Genomic DNA, 26,404 nt, shown 5'->3' with positions numbered 1-26,404 from the left:
TAGCTGTGTTGGGTCTTTGTTTCTGTGCGAGGACTTTCTCTAGTTGCGGCGAGCGGGGGCCACTCTTCATCGCGGTGCGCGGGCCTCTCACTATCGTGGCCTCTCTTGTTGCGGAGCACAGGCTCCAGACGCGCAGGCTCAGTAGTTGTGGCTCACGGGCCCAGTTGCTCCGTGGCATGTGGGACCTTCCCAGACCAGGGCTCGAACCCGTGTCCCCTGCATTGGCAGGCAGCTTCTCAACCACTGCGCCACCAGGGAAGCCCAAGGATCTGTTTATTACTCTGTTTTGAAAGTGAAGTAGCTTTAAACCATTTTTATGTGTCCGTTAAGCAAATTCATGTCTTAATTGTTTTCAGACTAGAGTGGTTTATTCTTTAAGTCGATACACTCTTAATAGGTGTATTTTTAAAAACCTTTTAAATAGATAGATTGGGGGTTTGGGATTGACAAGTACACTCTGCTATATTTAAAATAGATAACCAACAAGGACCTACTGTATAGCATAGGGAAATCTGCTCAATATTCTGTAGTAACCTAAATGGGAAAAGAATTTGAAAAAGGGTAGATACATGTATGTGTATAACTAAATCACTTTGCTGTACCTGAAACTAACACAACATTGTTAATCAACTATATTCTAATATAAAATAAACATTTTTAAAAAGCTGTTTAATACTTTTGAGGCTTGTTTGGATTGCACTGGCAGAGTTACTGTTGTTTAGAAACACGCAAGTATCTGTGTCTCCTGGTAGTGTTGATAGTTTTTTACAAAATTTTCAAGATGAATCATAAGAATTCAGTGGCTTAAAAGGGCATAGCTAAGGTAGGGGAAAAAATACTGAAGGTTTTTTTTCTTTTATCTGAAAAGATAGACTTTATAGATTGTGGAATCTATATAGACCTTTATAGATTGATTTTATAGATTCTGGAACATAGAGATTCATGTAGCTTTCCCAGTAATTATCGACTCTGAAACTTTCTAAACATTGTTGCACAAAATTATTTTCACGGAGCTCCTTTTATTATGAGTAGCTGAGCAGGGAAGACTAGAAAGGCTCATTTAGTGATTTCTTTTCATATATAGGCAGTCTCCAATCTCCCCAATAGGAAAATTGTTGAGAATATACTTTTTGTGATGATATTGAGAATAAAAACTTTCTAAGTTATAATTTTTCTTAAGCTTCTCAGAAACAACGAAATTTTCTCTCCTACTCAGAATTTAGTTGGTGAACACTAGTTGATGAAATCATTATTCACCTGAGCCATCATTGACCTCCGACAGATAGGGCTCCTTTATTTGTTTAACTACAGTTTTAAGACCAGTTTCTCAAAAACTCCCTTCTTTAACATCTCAATAAAGAAAAGGCAAAATATCCAACTTCTGATAAGTTTTAAGAGATTTTTATAGCTCCCCAAAACAAGCAGTTCTTTAAAACAGGTGTGGTATGATTATAAGGAGAATGAAGAAATATCTTGCTGTAAACATTGAATTTTTGTTACTAGAAGAGATTGTAAAAATAAAGGCTAAAATATTTGTCTCATTAATGAAACTCTCTTGGACATTACTTATATATTAATAACTGTATATTAATATAATTACACTGTTTAAAATTTTAGAAAAGCTGGAAAGAATGTGTAATCAGTTGCTCTAGAATAAAAATAAGGGTCCTTTAGGATTTTAGTGTTGTGAAGCTACCCATTATAATATTAGATTGAGGAGCTAATGGCTGAAGAGTCTTTTGTATCTTTCCCCTGTTTCTGACCCTTTTTCCCCTCTCAGATCCAGTATTTTCTTAAAGAAACCAACCAACCGCAAGACCCTAGATATCTGTACTAAACAATTGGCAATCCAGCATTGGTTCAAGGACTTCATGGTTAGAGATGTGATCATCTGAATATAAATTAGCTAGAAAGTACTGGGAAACTCCAATTTTGGGGGACTAAGTTAGTTTTAATCGCCCAAACATATTATTTTGTTTTTTGTTTTTGTTTTTAATTTATTTATTTATTTATTTTTGGCTGCGTTGGGTCTTCATTGCTGTGTGCAGGCTTTCTCTAGTTGTGGCGAGCGGGGGCTACTCTTTGTTGCGGTGCGCGGGCTTCTCATTGCGGTGGCTTCTTGTTGCGGAGCACGGGCTCCAGGCACGCGGGCTTCAGTAGTTGTGGCTCGTGGGCTCTAGAGTGCAGGCTCAGTAGTTGTGGCGCACGGGCTTAGCTGCTCTGCGGCATGTGAGATCCTCCCAGACCAGGGCTCGAACCGGTGTCCCCTGTGTTGGCAGGCGGATTCTTAACCTCTGCGCCACCAGGGAAGTCCCCAAACATATTATTTCGAAGTGCTAAGCTAAATTAACATTTTAACACTAAGCCCCAATAAGCAAAGCAGGCTATTGTTCTAATATTAACTTGGAGTTAACTTGTTCGGTAGAAATTTTCTGAACTGTTCAAAATGGGCATAGAGATTTACTTTTTATTTTTTAAAATACTTTTTGTTTAAGAATAGTTTTATATTTACAGAAAAGTTGCAAAAGTACTACAGAGAGTTCTGGCATACCCCTCACCCAGTTCCCCTGTTGGCAGCATCACATAACTGTGGTACATTTGTCACAACTTTTATTTGCTAGCCATCACCTAGTAAGGTGGTATTAATTTAGTATTGGAAATGAGTTAGACGTGGTAATGAGTTGTTCTTCAGGTGATCTAGAGCAATGGTTTTTAAAGCTTTTCAGTTCAGACTATTTGGAGCAACATTTACTAGATTTAACAACCAGTAACTATTTGTTATATAAGGTTTTTGGTTTTTTTGGTTTTTTTAAATTTTATTTCTTTCTTTTTGGTTGCGTTGCATCTTTGTTGCTGCGCGCGGGCTTTCTCTAGTTGCTGTGAGCGGGGGCTACTCTTCCTTGCGGTGCGCGGGCTTCTCATTGCGGTGGCTTCTCTTGTTGTGGAGCACAGGCTCTAGGCACGTGGGCTTCAGTAGTTGTGGCACGTGGGCTCAGTAGTTGTGGCTCACGGGCTCTAGAGCGCAGGCTCAGTAGTTGTGGTGCACCGGCTTAGTTGCTCCACGGCATGTGGGATCTTCCCGGACCAGGGCTCGAACCCGTGTACCCTGCATTGGCAGGCAGATTCTTAACCACTGTGCCACCAGGGAAGCCCTATAAGTTTTTTTTGATTTTTGAAATATTCCTGTGACCTAAAGGGTAAGGTTTATTTTTTTATTTTATACTCATTTGCCCAGAGTCAGATAGTTAATTAATTTAAAAAAATTAGAACTAGACATAGATATGATTGCCAGGGTTTGGAGCTAATACATTGATTTCTGTGAATTATAAGAAGTTTATGAACAAAAACATAGCTTTTGGTGTAGTGAAAATACTGTTGTCTTGAGAAATAAGAAACTTGGCTTTTGTCCTAGGTAGTGTCTTTTCTTCTACCATTAAATAATTGTGTGATCTTGGGCAAATCATTAAATTTCTAGACTTCAGTTTACCCATCTGTGAAATTAGGAGATTCAGAGTCCCTTTCAGCTCCAATACACTGTGATATTGCACAGTTCTCTTGCATTCACTATTGTACACCTCAAATATTTGTTGGCTAAATACTACAAATGTGAACCAAGTTAAAGAGGATGCTTAAAAAAACAGCATGTTTTTTCATCTGTAAAATGAGAAGGTTGCCAGAGATAGAAATATCCCCTTCAACTCTAGATTCTACCTTGAACATTTTCTTCGGTAAAGGTCTAACTCTGCCTCAGAGTCTAAACATCAGTGATCTTTGTTTAGTTTCCCATATACAGAGAGGACAGACCAGCAGCTCTCATTTTTTTTCTTTAGAAAATTCTAGATTTTTTTTTTCTTTAAAATTTCTTTGGAGTAGGAATAGGGTAATAAGTAAATTCTAGTTAATCAATGAACTGGAATTTGAGACTTTTAACTTCCAGACCATGAGGTATTTCTCAAAGTTTGCCAGTGTTCCACTTCGGAGGACTGTTCCTAGCCTTTGTTGTGCTTCAAAATCACCTAAAAGCACATTAAAAAAAAATTGGATTCTCCAGAATCCACAACCCCTACTTAGTTGGACTCAGGGGACTTGCTTTTGGCAGGTGGCATCTTCAAACTGTAGGATATAATGTAGTGGTTAAAGATGCTGGTTGTGGAGTTGGACTGCCTGGCTTTAAATAAGCTTACTAGCTGTGTAATTATGGACAAGTTACTTGACCTCTCTGGACCTTAGGCAACTCATCCATAAAATGGGGGTAATAGTGATACCTATCTCATGGGATTGTCATGAGGGTTAAATAAGATAATATACTAAGGGCCTTGTATTTATTATCTGGTATATAGTGAGGATTCAAATGTTATTCATACCACGGATGACCTCCACAGTCCCTTCCCCAACTTCATCACTGAAATCAACTGGTTTAAAGAAAGGGAGAGACTGGAATGAATTTTTTGTGTACTCCCTGAAGAAACATTGCACAGTTTGTGTAGCAGATTTTAAAATAATTTGTGTTGGGATTGGATGGGTGTCAAAATGGACTCTGGTGTAGTGATATAAAATTTCCAGAAGTAGTGAAGCTTCGCCTAAAAAGCAGATCTGAGAAGAAACTGAAAGGAGAGAATGTTGAGAAAGATTAAAAATGTTTGCATCTTTTATTGTATTAAGGAACTTTTACGACAGGCAGAGACAACTTTGTAAGTTTAAATTCATGAAATGTTTAACTTGGCTTACTCATACATTTCATACTTAGTATTTTGTGGTAGGAAAGCTTTGAGGAAAAGTGAAAACATTTGGAGATTTTGAGGTGATACAGTTGTTACCCATCTATGAATGTATTATTCAGAAAGGGAAAGCCAGTCCTTTCTGAGGTGGCTTATTTATTCCTAGGAACCCTGTTAGCTACACTAAATGTTGTCCCCAGGGAGTGGTGGTTGCTAGTTGCTTAGACCCTAGGATGGTAATCATTAAACGTTAGTGTTAAAAATCACCTGTGGTGTGGGCTGTGGGGGGGGGGGCGTTAGGAATGCACATTCCTTGAGCCCCCTTTTTGATTTAGTAGGTCTTGGGTGGGGCCCAGTACGAATCCAGATATTTAACAGAGATTCTCAAGTGATTCTGATGCAGGTGGTTCCCACACTAGAATTAATGAAATACATTTGACCCTTGAAAAACAGGGGTTTGAACTGCGTGGGTCCACTTATATGTGGATTTTTTTCAAGAGTAAATACTACAGTCCTACACCGTCCTCTGTTGATTGACTCCCTGGATGCAGAACCACAGGTAAGGAGGGCAGACTGTAAAATTATACTGGGATTTTTGTCTGTGTGGAGGGTAGGTCCCCATAGTCCCTGCGTTGTTCAAGTATCAGCTGAAATTATTGATAGGCAGGTCTCAGGTAATAACTGAAAGAAGGTACAACATAACATTTATAGTTTAGATTGCTTTATTGATTTAAAATTGGGTCATGTTTAGGTACTATGTAATTGATGAGTATAAATAGAGATATAGTAGAGAAGAGGTATAAAAACAAATGTAGAAGTATTTTGCTAACTTTCACTAGGTTAAGAAACTGTCTCTGCCTAATTAAATCTTAGTTTCCTTTTTATTAGTGGGAAAGGTCTTTTACTTTCATTTTATGTAGTTTAGATAGCCATGCTTACATGTTCTGTGAAAAACTTTAACTCACAAAACCTTACTCAGGTCTCTTCAACATGGAGTCATAACTTTACTTCTCCTTATTTATAGTTTATCAAAAAGGGTATTAATTTTCTGTCCTTCTGCTGGGTAGTTGTAATTCTTCTCCATGCCTTTAAGAAAAAATCCTGCATGTTGTACATGGCTTATTCCCCTCCAGAATTTGCTGCTTCAGCCTTTCTTGCACTTCTTATTTCTGTGGCCAAAACAAGAAAGAGGAAAAACCATGTGACTGTCTGGGTTTTCAGCAGGCTCTTTCCTGCAATTAAGAGAAGTTTACCTAGGAAACCAAGCTATAAGTTACGTTCCTGCTTAGAGCTAGTTTGAGAGTAAACTTGGTAATGCGTTTAATTTACCTTTGAATTTTGCTTTTCAGTTTCTTTTTAATATGAATTTTACTTTGGGATACATTTCTTGGTTAAAAAATACTTCCTTCTGCCTGTCTCTAACCTCACACAGATTAAAACATTTTAGGTTTGGAACTGAACATGATAGTTTCGAAATCAAATTCTGTGCTGTGTTCTCATATTTTCCCCAATACTGTAATATACAACTACCCATCATACACTGGGCATTATTTAGAATTTCCAAATCTGGTTTTCATCTAGACTGTTTGTAGTCATTTTCTAGTCAAGGACGGGAAATACTTTTCTGTTGCTGTCCCAGGGAAAAGTTATTCAAAGACTATAACAGTTTATTAGTTTTTGTTGTCATTATTAGAAAAACATAAAATGCTCATTACCTGCTTTCTAAAAGCAGGACAGGGAATATAAAATAAAACTAAAGATAAATACTTTGTTTCTGTACTATACCAGTTAAGGTGGTAAGAAAGAAGATAAAATTGGGAGGGTGTGGAGGTTCTGTTAGAGAATGAGTTTGAAGAGGTTTGTATAGAGAAAAATTGCTGGAGAGAATAAATGTTAGCTGGAAGTTAGCTCTGTACTTTGGCCTGTGGGCTTCAGAGTATTGCCACAGATTATTTACATATTTATTTTTCTATTCTGCTTACTTCAATGCCTTTGTGGATGTTTCTGGCAACTTCTTAAAGATAGCTGCTGTGCCTCTTCTTCTTAACTTCCCTAATATCCCCATCCCCTCATGGCTTCTTAACAGGTTATATCGTGCAACAGAAATATTTTTTAATGACAGGTTGTGTATATCAGGTTTAATTTAGACTTTAAAAGTTTAGGTTGTTAGTATGATAGATTTATGTATTGAAAAGTACATGTATCAAAGTGTAAGATAAATGCAATATACAATATTACAGAATGTATTCTTACTTGAGTTCAAGTGCTAAAAGGCAAATTTCTCCTACAAGCACCATGGTAAATCTAGCAAACAATTTAAATCTCTCACCCATGAGAAGAAAATTGTTCATTATCAGGAAGATATATTGTGTAGAAATTTAAGTTTTGAAGTAAGTTATTAAAGTTTAAAATCAGGAAAAGGTCTCAATTGAATAAGTAGTTTCTGTGTTTTTGAAAAGTGATAAAATTTAAGTTGCTTTTTTTCTTACATGGTCCTTGACACTCCTCACCCCACCCCTGCTGAATTGACTTTTTAACTTCATTGATGCTACCTAAAATTAGTACCAATGGGTGTTGGGTGTTGTTTGGAAAACAAAAGGTTTGTTGTGATTCTTAATTGGGTGTTGAGCACCAGAATTTGTTATCTAAAGACTAATAAAATAAAGCTTTTGATACACAGTTACTATATAGGGTAACCAGCACGATAACTGCACATATAACTAGAGGGTGACGTCCATCTTTGTGATATACTTCCAGAAGCACATTAATGCTGTTGAGAATACAGTACTAGGACAGGGATTAACTTTCAAAATTGGTTATACTAATAAAATAACTGAGAATTATACTGCATGAAGAAAAAATTTTAGAAGATAACCACTATAAAATGTTCTTGATTAAAATAATAACTAGCTACGCATTTTAATGAAGAGGTAAGATTGTTTTGCTCTTGTATGAGACCACCAAAATCTTTTGATTTAGTCATCCATTTGATGGAAACATCATAACACCCAGTGGAAAAAAAGACAGTAGTTACCTTGGTCAGGAGAGGTATTTCAACTATGCTGCTGGAAGATAGGTTCTATCATGTATACCTTCAATTCAGGAAGTACTTCTAGGTCAGAGGAGCAAAATGTCAACAAAACAAAAATAACAACAACAACCCTAGCGCTAAGTGTCTGCCTCTTTATTGTTAGAGAGTTTAGGCACCTAATAGATGTGGTTTAGCCTCTGCTTCAATTTTTTCACTAACAATGCAGCCTATTGAGAGTATTAATTGTTAGAAGTTTCTTTATGTCAGAGCACAGTGTATCTCTTTGTAATGTTCCTGGTCCTAATTTGCCCTTTAAAGCCACAAAGAACAAGTCAGTTCTTTTACATAATTACAATTCATAAGATTGCTACTGAATCTTTTTTTGTTTTTGGACCCTCCCAGCTAAGCATATACAATTCTTATGAGTTAGTTTACGATTTTCTTACCATTTATTCTTTCAACAGATGCTATTGAGCCCTATTTTTTTAATATATATATATGTGTGTGTGTGTATATATATATATATATGAGGCATTAAGGAAATTAGATTAAAAATATTTTATTAACAAACTTAAGATAGGAGAGTCATATAAATCAGTACTTAACCATATTACCTGATTAGTGTTATAAAAGAAAATGCAAGGGTACCTTAGCAGCACTGAAGAAGGAGTGATTAACTTTGGGATGAGATGTTAGGGAACTCTTCACAGTAGATGAGACATGAATGCTTGGGGTTTTTTTGTTGTTGTTTTTTTAATACCAATGAGGAGGGTTTGGATTGGAATGAGGGTGAAGCCAGTATAGGCATACAACAGCATAGGCAGAATTATACATGAAATAGCACAGCACTTTTGGAACTGTAGAGACTTACAAGTATGACCTCACCTTAGGGCTGGTGAGGTAGAGTGTCAAAAACCGAGGCACAAAGATTGGGGCTAAATTATGAAGGAGTTTGTGTGACAGAACTAAGCATTTTGAATTGATTCTGTGAGAGGTGGCAGTCCGTAGGACCTTTGATGGGTTGTTTTTTTTGTGTGTTTTTTTTAAATTATTTATTTATTTTTTATTTATTATTTTTATTTTTGGCTGTGTTGGGTCCTCGTCTCTGCGCGAGGGCCCTCTCCAGTTGCGGCGAGTGGGGGCCACTCTTCATCGCAGTGCGCGGGCCTCCCACCATGGCGGCCTCTCCCGCTGCGGAGCACAGGCTCCAGACGCACAGGCTCAGCAGCCGTGGCCCACGGGCCCAGTCGCTCCGCGGCATGTGGGATCTTCCCAGACCAGGGCCCGAACCCGTGCTCCCTGCATTGACAGGCAGACTCTCAACCAGTGCGCCACCAGGGAAGCCCCTTTGATGGGTTTTTAAAACAAGGGCAACGTGCTTAGGATTGCATTTTAGAACAGTGACTCTTGTAGCAGTGTAGCAGATGATTTGGGACTTGAGAAACTGGGGCTTGGATACATTAGTGGTAGTTTACCTGTACTTGTCAGGCTCTTTATTAAAGTGTGATATCCACATTATTGATGTAAACAACATTAAATTCAGTCCCTGTCAGAAGGGGTAGCTAACAAATTCAGTGACATATGCTTATACCAGTAGCTGTTTTGTGAAGCTTTAATGAAGGTAAACTGTGAATCTGATTTTTGTTTCTGAGAGAAGTGAGATGATACGAAAATGGAGAGTGATGTGAAAAATTATGTCTACCATGTTTTGTAAGGAATTTGATGAGGGGAGAAAAGAGCCAGAATAGTTGTTAGGCCAGTTTTTTCCCCCCTAAATTCAAGTATAGTTGATTTACAGTATTATACTAATTTCAGGTGTACAACATAGTGATCTGATATTTTTATAGATTATACTCCATTTAAAGTTATTATAGGGCTTCGCTGGTGGCGCAGTGGTTAAGAATCTGCCTGCCAATGCAGGAGACACGGGTTCGAGCCCTGGTCCGGGAAGATCCCACATGCCGCGGAGCAGCTAAGCCCATGCGCCGCAACTACTGAGCCTGAGCTCTAGAGCCCGCGAGCCACAACTGCTGAGCCCGTGTGCCACACTACTGAAGCCCGCGCGCCTAGAGCCTGTGCTCCACAACAAGAGAAGCCACCGCAACTAGAAGCCCACGCACCGCAAGTAAGAGTAGCCCCCTCTCGCCACAACTAAAGAAAGCCTGCACGCAGCAACCAGGACCCGACGCAGCCAAAAATAGGTAGATAAATAAGTAAAGGTACAAAAAATAAATAAAGTTATTATAAAATATTGGCTATATTCCCTGTACTGTACACTACATACTTGTATCTTATTTATTTTATACCTAGTAGTTTGTAGTTGTTGTGGAGCAGAAGAGAAACGATTTCAGGGAAAACCCTGAGAGAATAAAGTGGTAAAATTAAGTCTGTATGTCCAATGCACAAGTTCTGTACATTGCTTCATAAAAGTGGATGGAGGAAGTATACCCATCACCCATTTTTGAGGATTGAATGAGGTAAAGACAAAGTATTGAGACTTCCATAGTTACTTGTATGTATGTGTCTTTTCTACTAAGATGCAAACTCTCTGCAGATATAAAATGTCTTTTTTTTAAATTTTAATTTATTTATTTTTTTATTTTTGGCTGTGTTGGGTCTTCGTTTCTGTGCGAGGGCTTTCTCTAGTTGTGGCAAGCGGGGGCCACTCTTCATCGCGGTGCGCGGGCCTCTCACTATCGTGGCCTCTCTTGTTGCGGAGCACAGGCTCCAGACACGCAGGCTCAGTAGTTGTGGCTCACGGGCCTAGTTGCTCTGCGGCATGTGGGATCTTCCCAGACCAGAGCTCAAACCCGTGTCCCCTGCATTAGCAGGCACATTCTCAACCACTGCATCACCAGGGAAGCCCTGAAATGTCTTTTTTGCTCTTTTGTCTTTGCAAAGAGACATAGAGCCATATATATGAACCATATATATGGAGCCATATATAGGAACACAAAGATTTATTGGATTAAAAACTTTTTAAAAAGTATGAGAACTTACATAGTCAAATGATTGGCACCTTTGGAGTGATCACTCTGGGAGTAATAGTATCATTTCTCAAAGTATTTTTGGTACCTTTCTCTGAGGGATGTTTCTGTTGGAGAGAAATCAGTTGGGCCAACGTAAGATAGGACTGAAGAATTGAACGTTGGAGGGGAGTCATAGCTGAAATACATTAGGAAGCCAACTAAGCAAGTTCACTTGTATGTTAACTATAGTAAGTACTCTAATATTCTAGATGTAATAGATTCATGCCCAGGCAAATTATTTAGACACATAATGTGTAAATAGTAGAGGTTTGTGTAAACAAGCATAAATTATTTCACCTCTGGTACTCTTCTGAAGCATTAAATAAAGTCAGTGACTTGGGGGTCTGTCACCCTTGAATTTGGTCATCTTTGAGTAGGTATAGCTGTATCAATTTTGGTGAAGCCTACAACTCTTTTTAACAGGGTGTTTGCAAAACAGTCCATATTTAAAGGACTAACTTATATAGGTTGTGGTAAAATCCATAATACAGCATCTGTAACCGACAGTGTTATAATGTAAAAGAAATGTTGAACTTTATAAGTATTGCCTTAATGCTGTTGACAGTTTTGAAGTATACTTTTTCCACTTGTGAAGTAAGTATTTTCTTTTGCTTTTCTAATTAGTGAAACAAATTACGTATTTTCTCCTATTCTGTGGCTTGTCTTTATACTTTCTTGATAGTGTCATTTGATGTACAAAAGTAGAAATGTTTTGTTTTTTTTAACATCTTTATTGGAGTATAATTGCTTTACATTGTTGTGTTAGTTGCTGCTGTATAACAAAGTGAGTCAGCTATATGTATACATATATCCCCATATTAGAAATGTTTTAAATTTGGTATATTACAGTTCTAAGTATGTGTAACCAACTTAGTTTTTACTATAAAAGGTAAGATGTATGTGGCTATCCAGAGCATAGAGGCAAGAAAGTAGGGAATGTGTGAAAAAGAGTACAGTTTGGCTAATATGTTAGAGTTAATTAGTTTTAAGGAACAGAAGCCAACTTAAGCTACCTTAAGTGAAGGAGGGTTTATTGTAGGCATGTAATAGGCATCTTGTGCACATTCTGAAGATAGAAAATAAAGTATACCCGGGCTACAGAGTACCTGGAATAATGGTTTCTCTGCCTTTCGGGGGATGCTTGGTTTTTCTCATCTCTATTCTGCCTCTTGGTTGTTCAGTGCATGGTTTCTACCTGCAAAAGCCCTATACAGCTGTCCCAACTGCACATGATTTATCAGTTCAGGCATTTACCATCATTTGACTCGATCTCTAAGTCTTCTGTTTAAAAATCCTGGGAATCTGATTGTCTCAGCCTACATATGAATTTGTCCATGTTTTATCAGCAGTCCAATTTAATCAGTACTGAGTGAGGTTCAAGACCATGAGATACAAATATGGCCACTTTGGGCTACTGCTTCAGTCAGGGTTGGGGCAAAGGCAGTGTCGAAGTGGGGAGTGGGTTGCAGGTATGCTAAAGCCACATGTATTTCTCCTAGTTGTAAAAAGGGTAGTAGGAAATAATGTTGGAAAAATAATTTGGGTCCAAATTGTAAAGAGTCTTTAATGCTAGGATAAAAAATTAAAACTTTTCCATGGATATTAGAGAGGGTTAAGGATTTGGGGGCAAGAAATGAAATGCTCTATTCTTTTCTGCTTGTGCTTTGAAGTTTATTCTAGCCATAATGAGATATATGTCATTCTCCTCCTCTAATTTTCTGTTTGTCTGAATCCTCCCTTGTTCATTCAGCAAGAATATTTGAGCACAGACTGTATAGCCGGAAAAGAAGGAGCTAGAATAAAGCCTTTCTGGTAAAGCCAGTGATGATCACATTGCAAACATATATGCTTACGATGTTGATACTAGCAGGGAGCATGAGATGACGGAAGCAATATTTATTCCTCTGGCACTGAATCTGGCTTGTAAGTCCATCTTCAGGCTGATTTCAGTGCTTTACAGAGGTTGCCAGTGGAGGGAGGGGTAACGACAAAGAGGTAACATGATGGAGTTTTTTCAGGGTGATCCAAGTGTTCATTACCTCGACTGTGGTGGTAGTTACACAAATCTATACATGTGGTAAAACTTGTAGGACTGAATGCCAAAATAAAGACAGCCAACTTTTATTGTGTTAGTTTAAAAAGTAAAAATTTACTGAGTGTTTAAATACCTTATATGCAGGGTACTGTGAAAGTTAAACAAATCCTGTTCTCAATGCACTTACAGTTTAGAAGTAGCATTCAGATCAGTATTTAAGGTAGAAAGTGAAAAGTATGAGAGAATGATTTATAGAAGAAGTGGCTTATGGGGAGAAAGGTTCATAGAAATAATAGCTCCCCAGACTGCACTCTTCCATTAGACTAGTGTTATAGACTGAATGTTTGTGTCCCCCCTAAAATTCATATGTTGAAACCTGATCCCCCGCGTGATACTATTTGGAGGTGGAGCCTGTGGCAGGTGCTTATTAGGTCATGAGTGTGGAGACCTCATGAATGGGATTAATGCCCTTATAAAAGAGGCCCAGTGAGCTCTCTTGTGCCTTCTGCTGTGTGAGGACACAGTGAAAAGACTACAGTCTGTGAACCAGGAAGCCGTCTCTCAGCAGACAGTGAATCTGCCAGTGCCTTGATCTTAAACTTCCCCAGCCTCCATAACTGTGAGAAAGATGTTTCTTTTGTTTATAAACCAGCAAATCTATGTGTTTTTTGTTGTTGTTGTTATAGCAGGCATGAAGGGATAAGACAGCTAATTTGAGGACAGCAGTTATTTTTTTCTCTGTAGCCCCCAAATTAGCAGACTTTCGTTTATGTGTGCAAGCACAGCACTAGGATACAATGGTGAACACAGAGCTCACAGTCTAATGCATTGGCAACATCATAGAGCTCACATTCTAATGCAGAAAATGACAACTAGATAAATTTTCAAAATTGTTTTGGCTATTCTACTTCCTTTGCCTTGCTACATCAATTTTAGAATCAGCTTATCTATATTTACAGATAATCTTTGTTAATTAACTTGGGGAGACTTAACATCTTTACTGGGTTGAATCTTCCATACCTGGAACACAGTATATTTCTCTGTTTATAATTTTGGTCTTTTTTTATTTCCTTTATCAGAGTTTTGTAGCTTTCAGCATACACATCCTGCTCATGTTTTCTTAGATTCATATCTAAATATTTAATATTTTTTGGAGCTATTGTAAATAATATATTTTTTTAAATTTCAGTTTCTAATTATTCACTGCTAGTACTATATAGAAATATGATTGATTTTTGTTTTCCTTATATCCTGTAACCCTGGTAAACTTACTTACTAGCTCTGGGAGCTTTTCTGTGGATTCTATGGGATTGCTTATGTAGACAATAGTGTTGTCTGCAAATAGCGAAAATTTAATTTTTCCCTTTCCAATCTGTAACACTTATTTTTCTTCCCTTACTGTACTGGCTAGGATTTTCATTATGATTTTGAGGGGAGTGATGAGAGCAGACATTCTTGTTTCCAATCTTCAACACATTTGGTCTTTCACATTTAAGTATGATGTTGGCCGTAGGTTATTTTTGTAGATGCCCTTAACTAGGCCAGAGAACTTCTATTCCTAGTTTTCTGTTTATTTTTTTTAATCAAGAATGGATTTAGGATATTATTAAATGCATAAGTTGATATGATCATGTGTTTTTTCTTCTTTAGACTGTTAAGATGGTGAATTACATTGATTTTTTTTTTAAACGTCTTAATTGGAGTATAATTGCTTTACAATGGTGTGTTCATTGATTGACTTTTGAGTATTGAATGAGCCTTGCATTCTTGAAATACATCCCACTTGGTCTTTACATATTGTCATTTTTGATTTTTTTTCACTTAAAAAAATAATAACTTTTTTGAGATATAATTCACATACCATACAACTCATCCATTTAAAGTGTACAACTCAGTGAATTTTACTCAATTCACAGTTGCGCAACCATCACCACAATTTTAGAACATTTTTATCACCCCCCCAAAACTGTGTATTGATTATGAAGATTAAATACATGAAAAGATATCTTTTATTGTAAACAAAAACACTAACATAGTTTTATTTATATGAGAGGCATTAGTGGATAAGTATTCACACGTGGCTAATTTTATTCATCATTATCTGTTATCTTGCTTTCCTTTCCCAACTTTCTCTCTTTTTTTATTTTTTGGTCACGCTGTGCAGCTTGCAGGGTCTTAATTCCCTGACCAGGGATTGAACCCAGGGCTATGGCAGTGAGAGCGCCGATTCCTAACCGCTGAATTACCAGGGAAGTCCCCCAAACTTTCTCTTAGAGGTTAAAAGATGTCTTACCCCCTGGTGACTGGAATATTTTGCTCATATTTTGCTGATGTTGTTCCTTGTTACTGCTCATGTTCTCCTAAAAGTTCTTAACTGTATCCTTCCTCTTTTGTTCTAGTGGTTTCTGTCTTTCCTCTGAATGTCTTAGGTACTACACTAGGCTTAAAGCAACGGAGTTCCTCTTCATGAGGCCTTTGATACATGATGTAATTTGTATGTAGCAGAAAAGCAAGAATATTTTTATAATTACCTTTACCCCCCTTAATTGTATTCAATTGTGTTTTCCCATGCAAGAAAAGAATAAAAAGATTTCTATCAGTAAGATATTGCCTGAAACTTATTTACTAAAAGAAATAAGATATACCATAAGGTAACTTGCTGACATGAACACAGGAGAAAGAAGAAAATAATTTATGTATTTGAACTGTTTAAATGAATATCAGGAAGCATTTTGGCAACGTGTAGGATGAAAGAGAATAGGCATAGTTGTGAAGCTCTTGTGTCTTGATTGTTTTGTGGAGGACATGAACAAGATAAGTGTGATTAAAAAGAAGAGGAACTGTGTGAAGAGATCTGGCTCCAACACTTACTATTGATGTGACCTTGGGAAGTGGCTCGTGAACCTTTCTTGAGAGTGGTGGGGTGGCACACTGAATACTTGGAGCATTTGATGAAAGCTATAGACAGTTGCCCAAGAAAAATGTTCGTGAGTACATCATTTACTTCAAATTGTGCATACAGTTTGAGGAGGCTCATGGACCTCCTCTACCCTGTTCATGTAGGTTCATTGATTCTTTTTTTTTTTTTTTGGCTGCGTTGGGTTTTCCTTGCTGCGCATGGGCTTTCTCTAGTTGCGGCGAGCAGGGGCTACTCTTTGTTGTGGTGTGCAGGCTTTTCATTGCAGTGGCTTCTAGTTGCAGAGCACAGGCTCTAGGCGCACGGGCTTCAGTAGTTGTGGTACGTGGGCTCAGTAGTTGTGGCGCACGGGCTCTAGAGCGCAGGCTCAGTTGTGGCGCACGGGCTTAGTTGCTCTGCGGCATGTGGGATCTTCTCAGACCAGGGCTCAAACCCATGTCACCTGCACTGGCAGGCGGATTCTTAACCACTGCACCACCAGGGAAGTCCCAGGTTCACTGATTCTTGATGACAAACCTTTGACCTGGTTACAGTTGAGGCCCCTGGCAGCTCAGTACTTAAAAAAAATTATAACCTTACTTTCAGCATTGAAATTCTGGGGTTTTTTGACAAAGAATAAATGATACTGAATTCTGTCCTTTTCTGATAGTCCTGATCTATGGCAATACTTAGGTTAATTAAGCAGTGTGTATTAAATAAAATTCTCTATTATTTTTTGATTTTTAGGGTTTGTAATAATGACAAAGACAAAATCCATAAATGACCCGAAAAAGAAAATTCTTGGAATTAATAAAAAAGCCTATCTGGCAAAAAACAAAACAAAGCAAAAAAACCACTTTTTTTTTTTTTCTTTTTGGAATTTTGTCAGCTGAAAGTCTTTTTCAAGTGAAAAATGATTGAGGTTTGGAAAGAATGTAAGTAATCTTCATGCCAGATCTTTAATCCAAAATACTCAAGGGTAGACAAAGTACCGCGTTTTAAAGAGACAGTACTTATACTTCTTTGAATTAATTATGTAGTCACTGTGGCATTCCATGTTCACTAGATAATGTTTTCTTTTTGGCCTTCTGTTATACTTTGGGGAAACTTAAGTACAAAGTCCAGGAAGCTGCTGTGTTTTCAGAGGTCCAACTTCTGCTGAGACAGAGTTTGAAGATCAGATTATGATTTCTAGTTTTTCAAGCTGATTTTACTCTCTTGATTAAAGTTGAATTTTTTCCTGTTTGGAAAAGTATTCTAACCCCCTTTTTTTTTTTTTTTTTAATTTTATTCGTTTATTTATTTATATGTATTTTTGGCTGTGTTGGGTCCCCGCCTCTGTGCGAGGGCTTTCCCCAGTTGGGGCGAGCGGGGGCCACTCTTCATCGCGGTGCGCGGGCCTCTCACCGTCGCGGCCTCCCTTGTTGCCGAGCACAAGCTCCAGACGCGCAGGCTCAGCAGTTGTGGCTCACGGGCCTAGTTGCTCCGCGGCATGTGGGATCTTCCCAGACCAGGGCTCGAACCCGTGTCCCCTGCATTGGCAGGCAGATTCTCAACCACTGCACCACCAGGGAAGCCCTCTAACCCCTTTTTAATGTACAACTACATTTAAGTGATGATTAGAATTTATCTAATGAATCTAAAATATTAAAATAGTTATATATATGTAAATGTTAGGCAAAAAACAGTGTTTTTTGTTTTGTTTTGTTAGAGGTGACAATATTATTGGCAGTAAGAAGGTTCAGGATTCGGTAGTCAGAGTTTTCTGTAGCTGTGTTAGATTCCACAATCTGAGAAAATATGGAGTTTACATGTCTTTTACTCAGATATATAAGTAGGTTTGCCAATTCTTAAAGACCCAAGTACTGGAGATTCTACTTTAGAAATGATGATCAGAGAACTTACATGGTGTGAATAAGTTTTGCCCCTTTTTGGTTAGCTTTATCCTTTAATAAGGTGTAGTATGCAAGTGGTCTGACTCTTTTATATCATCTGTAACTCTTTCAGTGCGGTAAAAGAAATGAAGAAATCTTAGAAAAATGAAACAGACACAGATAAGTGAAGCAAGTATTAACAATCAAGAGCCATTCATCAACCTTTATTATAAAAACCACTAAAGAGAAGGCTTGGCCTTTTTTTTTCCTTCCTCTTTCTCTTCTAATCCCCGCATCAGTTTTTTCTTGGTGTGTCTCTTTTTTTCTTTATGTTTTCAGCAATAGAGAAACATTGAACTGCTGTATCTCAGCTGGTGCAACAGATTTTCTCAATTTCTTTTTGTTATGAAGAGTGGACACAAGTTAGTGGAGAGAATGGAAGATAGTGTGTTTGTATCTCTATGTGTGTAGATGGTTGTGTATGTGAACATAGTGTTGATTGGAGTGGAGAGTGACTTTAATGGGGGAAAGATGGATTACCACTACCATTCCCTATTCCTTATATATACTGACAAAATGTGTCACAGAATGAAAAAAAAAAAAAACCGAACAAGAAAACATAGTTTTTAATATTTCCAGTATATCTGAAGCAATAAGACACCTTTCAACTTATAAAAATTTGACTTTTGGGGTTTGGGGAGAACACCTGTTTATCAGCCCATCTGGGTTTGGAATCAGTTGAGAAAAAGATATGGACACAGACAAATAGGACCTCAAAACATCATACTCATGAAATCTGGGTTGAGAGACATGCCTTTGGGTGCAGTGTGCCTCCTGATTCTTCAGCTGAATTAAATGTATCCAGCTAGTCGCTAGCACAGCAGGCCTTTCCTGTGGAGGTGGGGGGCAGAGGGGTGCAGAGGAAATGACCTGCGTATTAGAAAAGTAGAGCAGACTGTATCTTCTCTGCTGTTTGGCAGCAATGTCTGTCACCAGAATTTTATCCCCTCAACTGGGGATGGATAAGGGGGAAAAGAGAAGCTAGGAGTGTCCCTCTGCCCTGCCCTTCCCCTGAAACGTGAAACGGACAGAATGAATGACTCTCTCTCTCAACACTGCCGTGTAAATCTCATTCATACAGTCCAGCTCTACCTCCAGAATTCAAGAGAAAGAATTGTCCTCTTTCAGGTGTGGGTGCTTGAACACATTTAGTTTGTTTTGCAAAGAAACCTTTAGTGTTGCTTTAAATTTAAGAACTTTGACTGTCTTGGGGGGTGGGGGATAGGAAAAAGGGGTGGACGAGGGAGGGAGAGAGAGAGAGAGAGAGAGAGAGAGAGAGAGACTCCTTGGTTTGAAAAGGTGATGGTGAGGAATCTAGTCCTGCATATTTATTTGTATTGGGACCTCAACTTTCCCAGTCCCCTGATGGTGGATTAGGAGGGACCAAGGGTTGGGCATGAGAAGGAGGACAGAGTATGGCACATTTTTAGTCTATTTATGTACCTTTTCATTGTGTTTTCCCCTTCAGATTTAATAAAGTGGTATTTCTCTTTGTAGGCTAACGAGTAGAAGCCCATTTGATCTGTAATGCTGTTTTAAGATAATTCTGTGTATTTGTAACAATATTTAAAAATTTTCATTGCAGATGTATATGCCATTTAGCTACATTATAAATAGTTTTTGTGGCAAGGGATAACCTGAAAACCCAATCCAAAATTTCTTAGTGGCATAAGAAATTAATGTGAAACATTATCTGATGGCCTTTCTTTGCAATTGGATACCTGTGGGTTCGTATTTCTTTTATGGAAATCTCTTATAATAACCAAAGTTACTGGATATGTAAATATAAGGTATTTAGCTTTGGTTTGTTTTTATGACTTAATGAGAGTTTAAACTTCATTCTGAACTTATCATCATTGTAATATTGTGCTATAATACATACTGGAACCACAGTTTTTATTGTGGAGGCCATCTATTTGTTTTTTGCTTTTTTCCTTTGTATCCCTGCCAGTCATAGCAAGATTCTTCAGAAACTACATCCATTGAAAGACCTACTGTTGTTTGATTTAAGTAGTTAGTATTCCTTGATTTTAACTTTGGAAGTCCAAAATATTCTTGTAAATTAATTTTGCACATAAACACATACATACATGCATAACTTTTTTTTTAACGATGCAGAATAATTTCTAAGAGTCTTTACTCAAAAATTTGTGTATAGGGACTTCCCTGGTGGAGCAGTGGTTAAAAATCCGCCTGCCAATGCAGGGGACACGGATTCGAGCCCTGGACAGGGAAGATCCCACATGCCACGGAGCAACTAAGCCCGTGCACCACAACTACTGAGACTGCGTTCTTGAGCCCGCGAGCCACAACTACTGAGCCCGTGTGCCGCAACTGCTGCAGCCCGCGTGCCTAGAGCCTGTGCTCCGCAACAGAGAAGCCACCACAATGAGAAGCCCGCACACCACAACAAAGAGTAGCCCCCACTCGCCGCAACTAGAGAAAGCCCGCGCACAGCAACGAAGACCCAACGCAGCCAATAAGTAAATAAATAAATAAATTTTTTAAAAAAATTTGTGTATATTTGGCATTTTGGCTATGATTTTATTTATTTATTTATTTATTTATTTATTTATTTATTTATTTATTTATTTATAGCTGCATTGGGTCTTCATTGCTGTGCGCAGTCTTTCTCTAGTTGCAGCGAGCGGGGGCTACTCTTTGTGGCGGTGTGCGGGCTTCTCATTGCGGTGGCTTTTCTTGTTGCGGAGCACGGGCTCTAGGCACTTGGGCTTCAGTAATTGTGGCATGTGGGCTCAGTAGTTGTGGCTTGCAGGCTCTAGAGCACAGGCTCAGTAGTTGTGACGCACGGGCTTAGTTGCTCCGCGGCATGTGAGATCTTCCCGGACCAGGGCTCAAACCTGTGTCCCCTGCATTGGCAGGCGGATTCTTAACCACTGCGCCACCAGGGAAGCCCCTTGGTTGTGATTTTTAAAGAGTTCTGTTCTGTAACTTATAGAGGTATAATATACAGTATTGATATGTATAGCCTCTAGTTTTTCAAATGAGAATGTGTTTGGTAGTGATTACAGTATCTAATATACTACCTATGAGTGTCTTACTATCCTGCTCACCCCTAAGATGTAGCAACTGTCCTGAATTCCCTTGGTGTTTTAAGGAATAATTTTTGCCACATTATTTTTGTTATTATTTTATTGTTTTTGAGCTTTATAAAAATGATATACTGTGTGAACTCTGCATCTTGTCCCGTCCCCCACCCCCACCGCCCGGCCCTTGTTTTTAAACTCAGCATTGTTTTTAAGATTCGTCTATGTTGATGGATTTAGCTTTGGTTCATTTTCACTGTGGAATAATATTACATTTACTAATACAGCACAACTTAAGTTTTCTATTCTTCTGTCAGTGGGTCTTTGAATTGTTAAAAAGGTTTTTGCTCTTTTGAACAGTGTTGCCTTGAATGTTCTTTTATATGTCTTCTAGTGCACTGTCCAGAACTTTCTGTAGAGTCTGTAGCTAGAAGTATAATCCTAGATTGTAGTGTAGTGTATGCAACTGGAACAAATGTGATTACATCAACGTAAATTCCTCGCAGTGTTCCTTTCCATCTAAATTTGGTATTATCAGATTTCTTAGTTTTTGCCAGTCCAGTGTACATAAAATGTTATTCTGGTTTTGGTTTGTGAGCTCACTTATTACCAATGAGGCTCAATATCTTTCGATAAGTTTCTTTATTTGTTGTGTTTTCCCTCTTTGTGCAATAGCTTTTATCTGTTTTTCTATTAGTTTGTCTTTTATGAAAATGATTAGTTGGAGTTCTTTATATTTTCAGTATACCAATCGTTTGTCATTTATGTGTTTTGGAGTTTCTCCTCCAAAGTTGTATACTTTCTCTATAGTGCCTTTGAACAGAAGTCCTTAATTTTAATGTTGGTGATTTTTATCCAGTTTTTAAAAATGATTAGTGCTTTTTGGTCTTGCTTTTAGATTCTTCTCTACTGTGAGATTATAAAAATATTCTCCTGTATTTCTAAAACTTCTAGATGTTTGCTATAACTATTTAATCCATTGAAAACTGACTCTTATGTGTGGTAGGTGGTAGGGATCCAGTTTCCTTTTCCCCACATTGATAGCCAAAGGTCCCAGCACCACTTATTAAATGATCTATCCTTTGCTCACTGATCTGCATTACTGCCTGTTTCCATTTATGCTTGGGTGTGTTTCTGAGTTGTGTATTCTTTTTTCCATTGATCAGTTTCTTTATCCCTGGGCCAATACCATGCTATCTTAAAAATGATAGTCTTAATAAATTTGAATATCTGGTAGGGTAAGTCAGCCTTACCCTTTTCTTCTTCAAAGTGTCTTGGCTATTTTTGGCCATTTATTTAGTCTTTAATATAAATTTTAAAGTTGTTTTTTCAAGTTCTTCAAATACCTTGTTGGACTTATGATGGGGATTGCATGGAATCTATAGATAAATTTGGGGAGAATTGATAGTTTTATGATAGCATCTTCCTTTCTATAAATATAAGCTGTCTATTTGATTAGGTCTTTTAAAAACGTGTTTCAGGATGATTGTATCTTTTCTCCGTAAAGGTCTTAGAAAACTTCAGTTAGACTTATTCCCAGATACTTTATATTTTGTTGCTATTGTATCTCCTTGGACTTTTTCATTCCTAGCTGTTGTTGATGGATACAAAGTCAAAATTGGTTTGTTTTTTTTAAATTGAAGTTTGGTTGATTTACAGTGCTGTGCCAATCTCTGCTGTACAGCACAGTAACTCAGTTGTACACATAGAGACGTTCTTATTTTTAACATTCTTTGCCATTATGCTTTATCCCAGGAGATTAGATATAGTTCCCTGCGCTATACAGTAGGACCTTGTTGTTTATCCATTCTAAATGTAATAGTTTGCATCTACCAACGCCAAATTCCCAGTCCATCCCTCTCCCTCCCCTCCTCCCCTTTGACAACCTCAAGTCTGTTCTCCGTGTCTGTGAGTCTGTTCCATAGATAGGTTCATTTGTGCCATATTTTAGATTCCACACATAAGTGATATCATATGGTATTTGTCTTTCTCTTTCTGACTGACTTCACTGAGTATGATAATCTCTAGCTGCGTCCATTGGGTTTTGTTTTTTGATCTTACAGCTAACCATTTGCTAAACTAATTTGATGGTAGATTCTTGAGTCTTTAATACAAACTTTCATGTTTTCGTGAATGATGATTTTTGCTCTTCTTTTCCAATCCTTATACCTTTTATTTCTCTTTCTTGCTTATTGCACTAAGATTTTCAGGACAGTGTTGAATAGAAGTGGGGATAGTGGCATCCTTGTCTTATTCCTGATTTCAAAAGAATATGTTTCTGGCATTTTATTAAGAATGACATTTACTGTAGGTTTTTAGTAGGTGTCCTTTATTAAGTTAAGGAAGTTCTAGGTCTTTTACAAAAGTTTCTATCATGAATGAAATATTTAATTTTACCATTTTTTTTCAGCTGCATTTATTGAGGTTATCATACAGTTTTTCTCTCTTTTCTGTTTATGTATTGAAGAACATTTAAGACCTTGTAATGTTTGACTACCTTTGCATTCCTGAGGCAAATCCAACCTAGTCATGATGTATTTATCTGTGTTATACAAGATTATATTTAGTTTGCCAATATTTTGTTTAGGACTTTTGTTTCTATGTTCATGAGTTAGATTATTCTGTAATTTTACTCTCTTAAGCTATTCTTGTCTGTGTTTGCCATTGGCTTTACAAATTTAATTAAGGATTGTTCTCTCTTATTCACTAAAATATTTTATACAATATTGGTGCAATATCTATCTTAAAAATTTGGTAGAACTTTCATGTAAAGCTTTTCATGCCTGATTTTTTGGGGGGGAGGTAGGGGGTTTTAACTATTTCAGTTTTTCAAATAGTTTGGGACTACTGATATTTTCTATTTCTTCTGAGTCTGTTTTGGTAAGTCATATTTTTCCATAAACCTGTCCATTTTATCAGAATGTCCTAAATTATTGGCAAAGAGTTGTTCATAGTATTCTCTTGCCTTTAAAATTTTTACTGTAGGGCTTCCCTTGTGGCACAGGGGTTGGGAATCCGCCTGCCAATGCAGGGGACACAGGTTCGAGCCCTGGTCCGGGAAGATCCCACATGCCGCAGAGCAACTAAGCCCGTGCACCACAACTACTGAGCCTGCACTCTAGAGCCTGTGAGCCACAACTACTGAGCCCGCATGCTGCAACTGCTGAAGCCCGCGTGCCTAGAGCCCGTGCTCTGCAACAAGAGAAGCCACCACAGTGAGAAGCCTGCGCACCGCAACGAAGAGTAGCCCCCGCTCGCTGCAACTAGAGAAAGACCGCGCACAGCAATGAAGACCCAACACAGCCAAAAAAAAAAAAAAAAAAAATTTTTTTTTTTTACTGTATCTGATTTTATACCTTTTTCTTTGTTCCTAATTTATTTCTGTTGTCTTTTTTGGGCTAAATCTCCTGGAAATTTTGTCTTTTTTACTGAACTTGACAGAAGACCAACTTTTGGCAGTGTTAATACTCTGATTGTTAGTCTAATAGTCTTTTAATTAGTAGCTTTGTAGGAGTATAGTTTACATACCATAAAATTCACCCATTAAGTGTACAATTCAATATTTATCATTGAATTTTTACAGTCGTGCAGCTATCACCACAGTACAACAGTGTAGTTGTAGAACATTTCCATCACACCAAAGAGATCCTTTGTGTCCATTTGCAGTCAATTCCCATTCTCATCCCCACTGATCTACTTTCTGTCTCTATAGATTAACCATTTCTGCACAGTTCATATAAATAGAATTATACAGCATACAGTCTTATACATCTGACTTCTTTCATTGAGCACAATATTTTTGAGTTCATCCACGTTGTAGCATGTACCAGTCGTCCCATTCCTTTTTATTGCCGAATAGTGTTTCATTACCTGGATATATCACATTTTGTTTATACATTCAGTAGTTAATGGATATTAGCTTGTCTTCACATTTTGGCTATTATGAATAATGCTGCCGTTAACATTCCTGTGCAAGCCTTTGTGCGGATTTATGTTTTCATTTCTCTTGGGTAGATACCTAGGAGTGGAATTGTTTGGTTGTATGGTAAATTTATGTTTAACTTAAAAAAAAAACAAAACCCTGCCAAATTGTTTTCCAAAATGGCTGCACCATTTAACATTCTCACCAGCAGAGTATAAGGGTTGTTTTTCTTCGTACTTCATATTGTCTGTGTTTTTTTATTATAGCCATTTTTGAGGTGTGAAGTGGTATCTCGTGGTTTTGATTTGCATTTCCCTGATGACTAATGATGTTGAACAACTTTTCATGTGACTTACTAGCTTTTAAATTATCTTCTTTGGTAAACTGTCTATTCAGATCTCTTTCCATTTTTTAACTGGGTTGTTTGTCTTATGGAGCTGTAAGAGTTCTTTATACTGTCTGGACAGAAGTTTTTTCTCAGATATATGTGGTGCAAATATTTTCTCTCAATCTTTGGCTTATCTTGTTACTTTCTTAATGATGCCTTTTTAAATTGTAAAATATACAACTTATCATTTTAACCATATTTTAATGTACAACTGTGCAATTCAGTGGCATTAAGTACACTCACAGTGTGTACATCTATGACCATTATCCATTTCCAGAACTATTCATCATCCCACACAGATACCCATTAAGCAAGAACTCCTCATTCTCCCTTTTTTCCCAGCCCCTGGTAACTTCTATTCTACTTTCTCTTGCTCTGAATTTGCCTATTCTAGATATACTACATAAGTGGAATTATATAATATTAGTTCCTTTTTATCTGGCTTATTTCATTTAGTGCAATGTTTTCAAGGTTCATTCATACATGTATCAGAACTTCATTTCTTTTTATGGCTGAATAATATTCTATTGTATGCTGTATTATTTTGCTGGGGCTGCCATAAAAACATACAGAGATTGGGTGGCTTAAACAACAGAAATTTTATTTCTTATAGTTCTGGAGGCTGAAAGTCTAAGATCAAAGTGTCTGAAGGTTTAGTTTTCTCTGAGGCCTTTCTACTAAGTTGTGAATGGCTGCCTTCTCTCTGTGTCCTCACATGACCTTGTTTTGTTTGCTGTACCTCCCTGGTGTTTCTTCCTCTTTTTTAAGTACACCAATCAGATTGGAAGAGGCTACCCATATGATCTCATTAAAACTTAATTACTGGGCTTCCCTGGTGGTGCAATGGTTAAGAATCCACCTGCCAACGCAGGAGACACGGGTTCGATCCCTGGTCCAGGAAGATCCCACATGCAGCGGAGCAGCTAAGCCCGTGGGCCACAACTACTGAGCCTGTGCTCTAGAACCCACGAGCCGCAACTACTGAAGCCTGTGTGCCTAGAGCCTGTGCTCTGCAACAAGAGAAGCCACTGCAATGAGAAGCCCACGCACCGCAACAAAGAGTAGCCCCCGCTCGCCGCAACTAGAGAAAACCCACGCACAGCAATGAAGACCCAATGCAGCCAAAAATAAATAAAATAAAATAAATTAATTAAAAAAATAATAATAGAATAAAACTTAATTACTTCTTTAAAGGCCATATCTCAAAATGCAGTCACCTTCTAAAGAACTGAGAGTTAAGAGTTTCAACATATGAATTTTGGGGAGACAGAATTCTGTCCATAACATAAGTAAATGCCACATTTTGTTTATTCAGTTATCTGTTGATGGGCACTTGGGTTATTTTCACTTTTTGTCTACTGTGAATAATGCAGCAATGGACATGGGTGTACATGTTTTTGTTTG

General features: G+C 37.8%; 1 protein-coding gene across 4 annotated transcripts in view; it reads left to right on the top strand.

Annotated features, from left to right (window-relative positions):
- Nucleotides 1-26,404, top strand: part of TBC1D12 (TBC1 domain family member 12) — a 124,654-nt gene that overhangs the window by 36,827 nt on the left and 61,423 nt on the right. Inside the window, exon 1 of one of the 4 annotated variants that reach the window (XM_036828755.1) lies at nt 5,092-5,277. The exons of the other annotated variants lie outside the window; for them this stretch is intronic. Within the exon in view, the coding sequence (XP_036684650.1) occupies nt 5,264-5,277 (14 nt within the window). The 5' untranslated portion in view covers nt 5,092-5,263. Of the gene's footprint in view, nt 1-5,091; nt 5,278-26,404 lie in introns of those variants that run through there. 4 annotated transcript variants of the gene reach the window in all.

Source organism: Balaenoptera musculus, chromosome 16 (assembly GCF_009873245.2).
Source record: "Balaenoptera musculus isolate JJ_BM4_2016_0621 chromosome 16, mBalMus1.pri.v3, whole genome shotgun sequence".
Classification (NCBI taxonomy): Eukaryota; Metazoa; Chordata; class Mammalia; order Artiodactyla; family Balaenopteridae; genus Balaenoptera; species Balaenoptera musculus.
The sequence above is the reverse complement of the archived record's forward strand: the minus strand, read 5'-3'. Positions and strand labels throughout refer to the sequence as shown.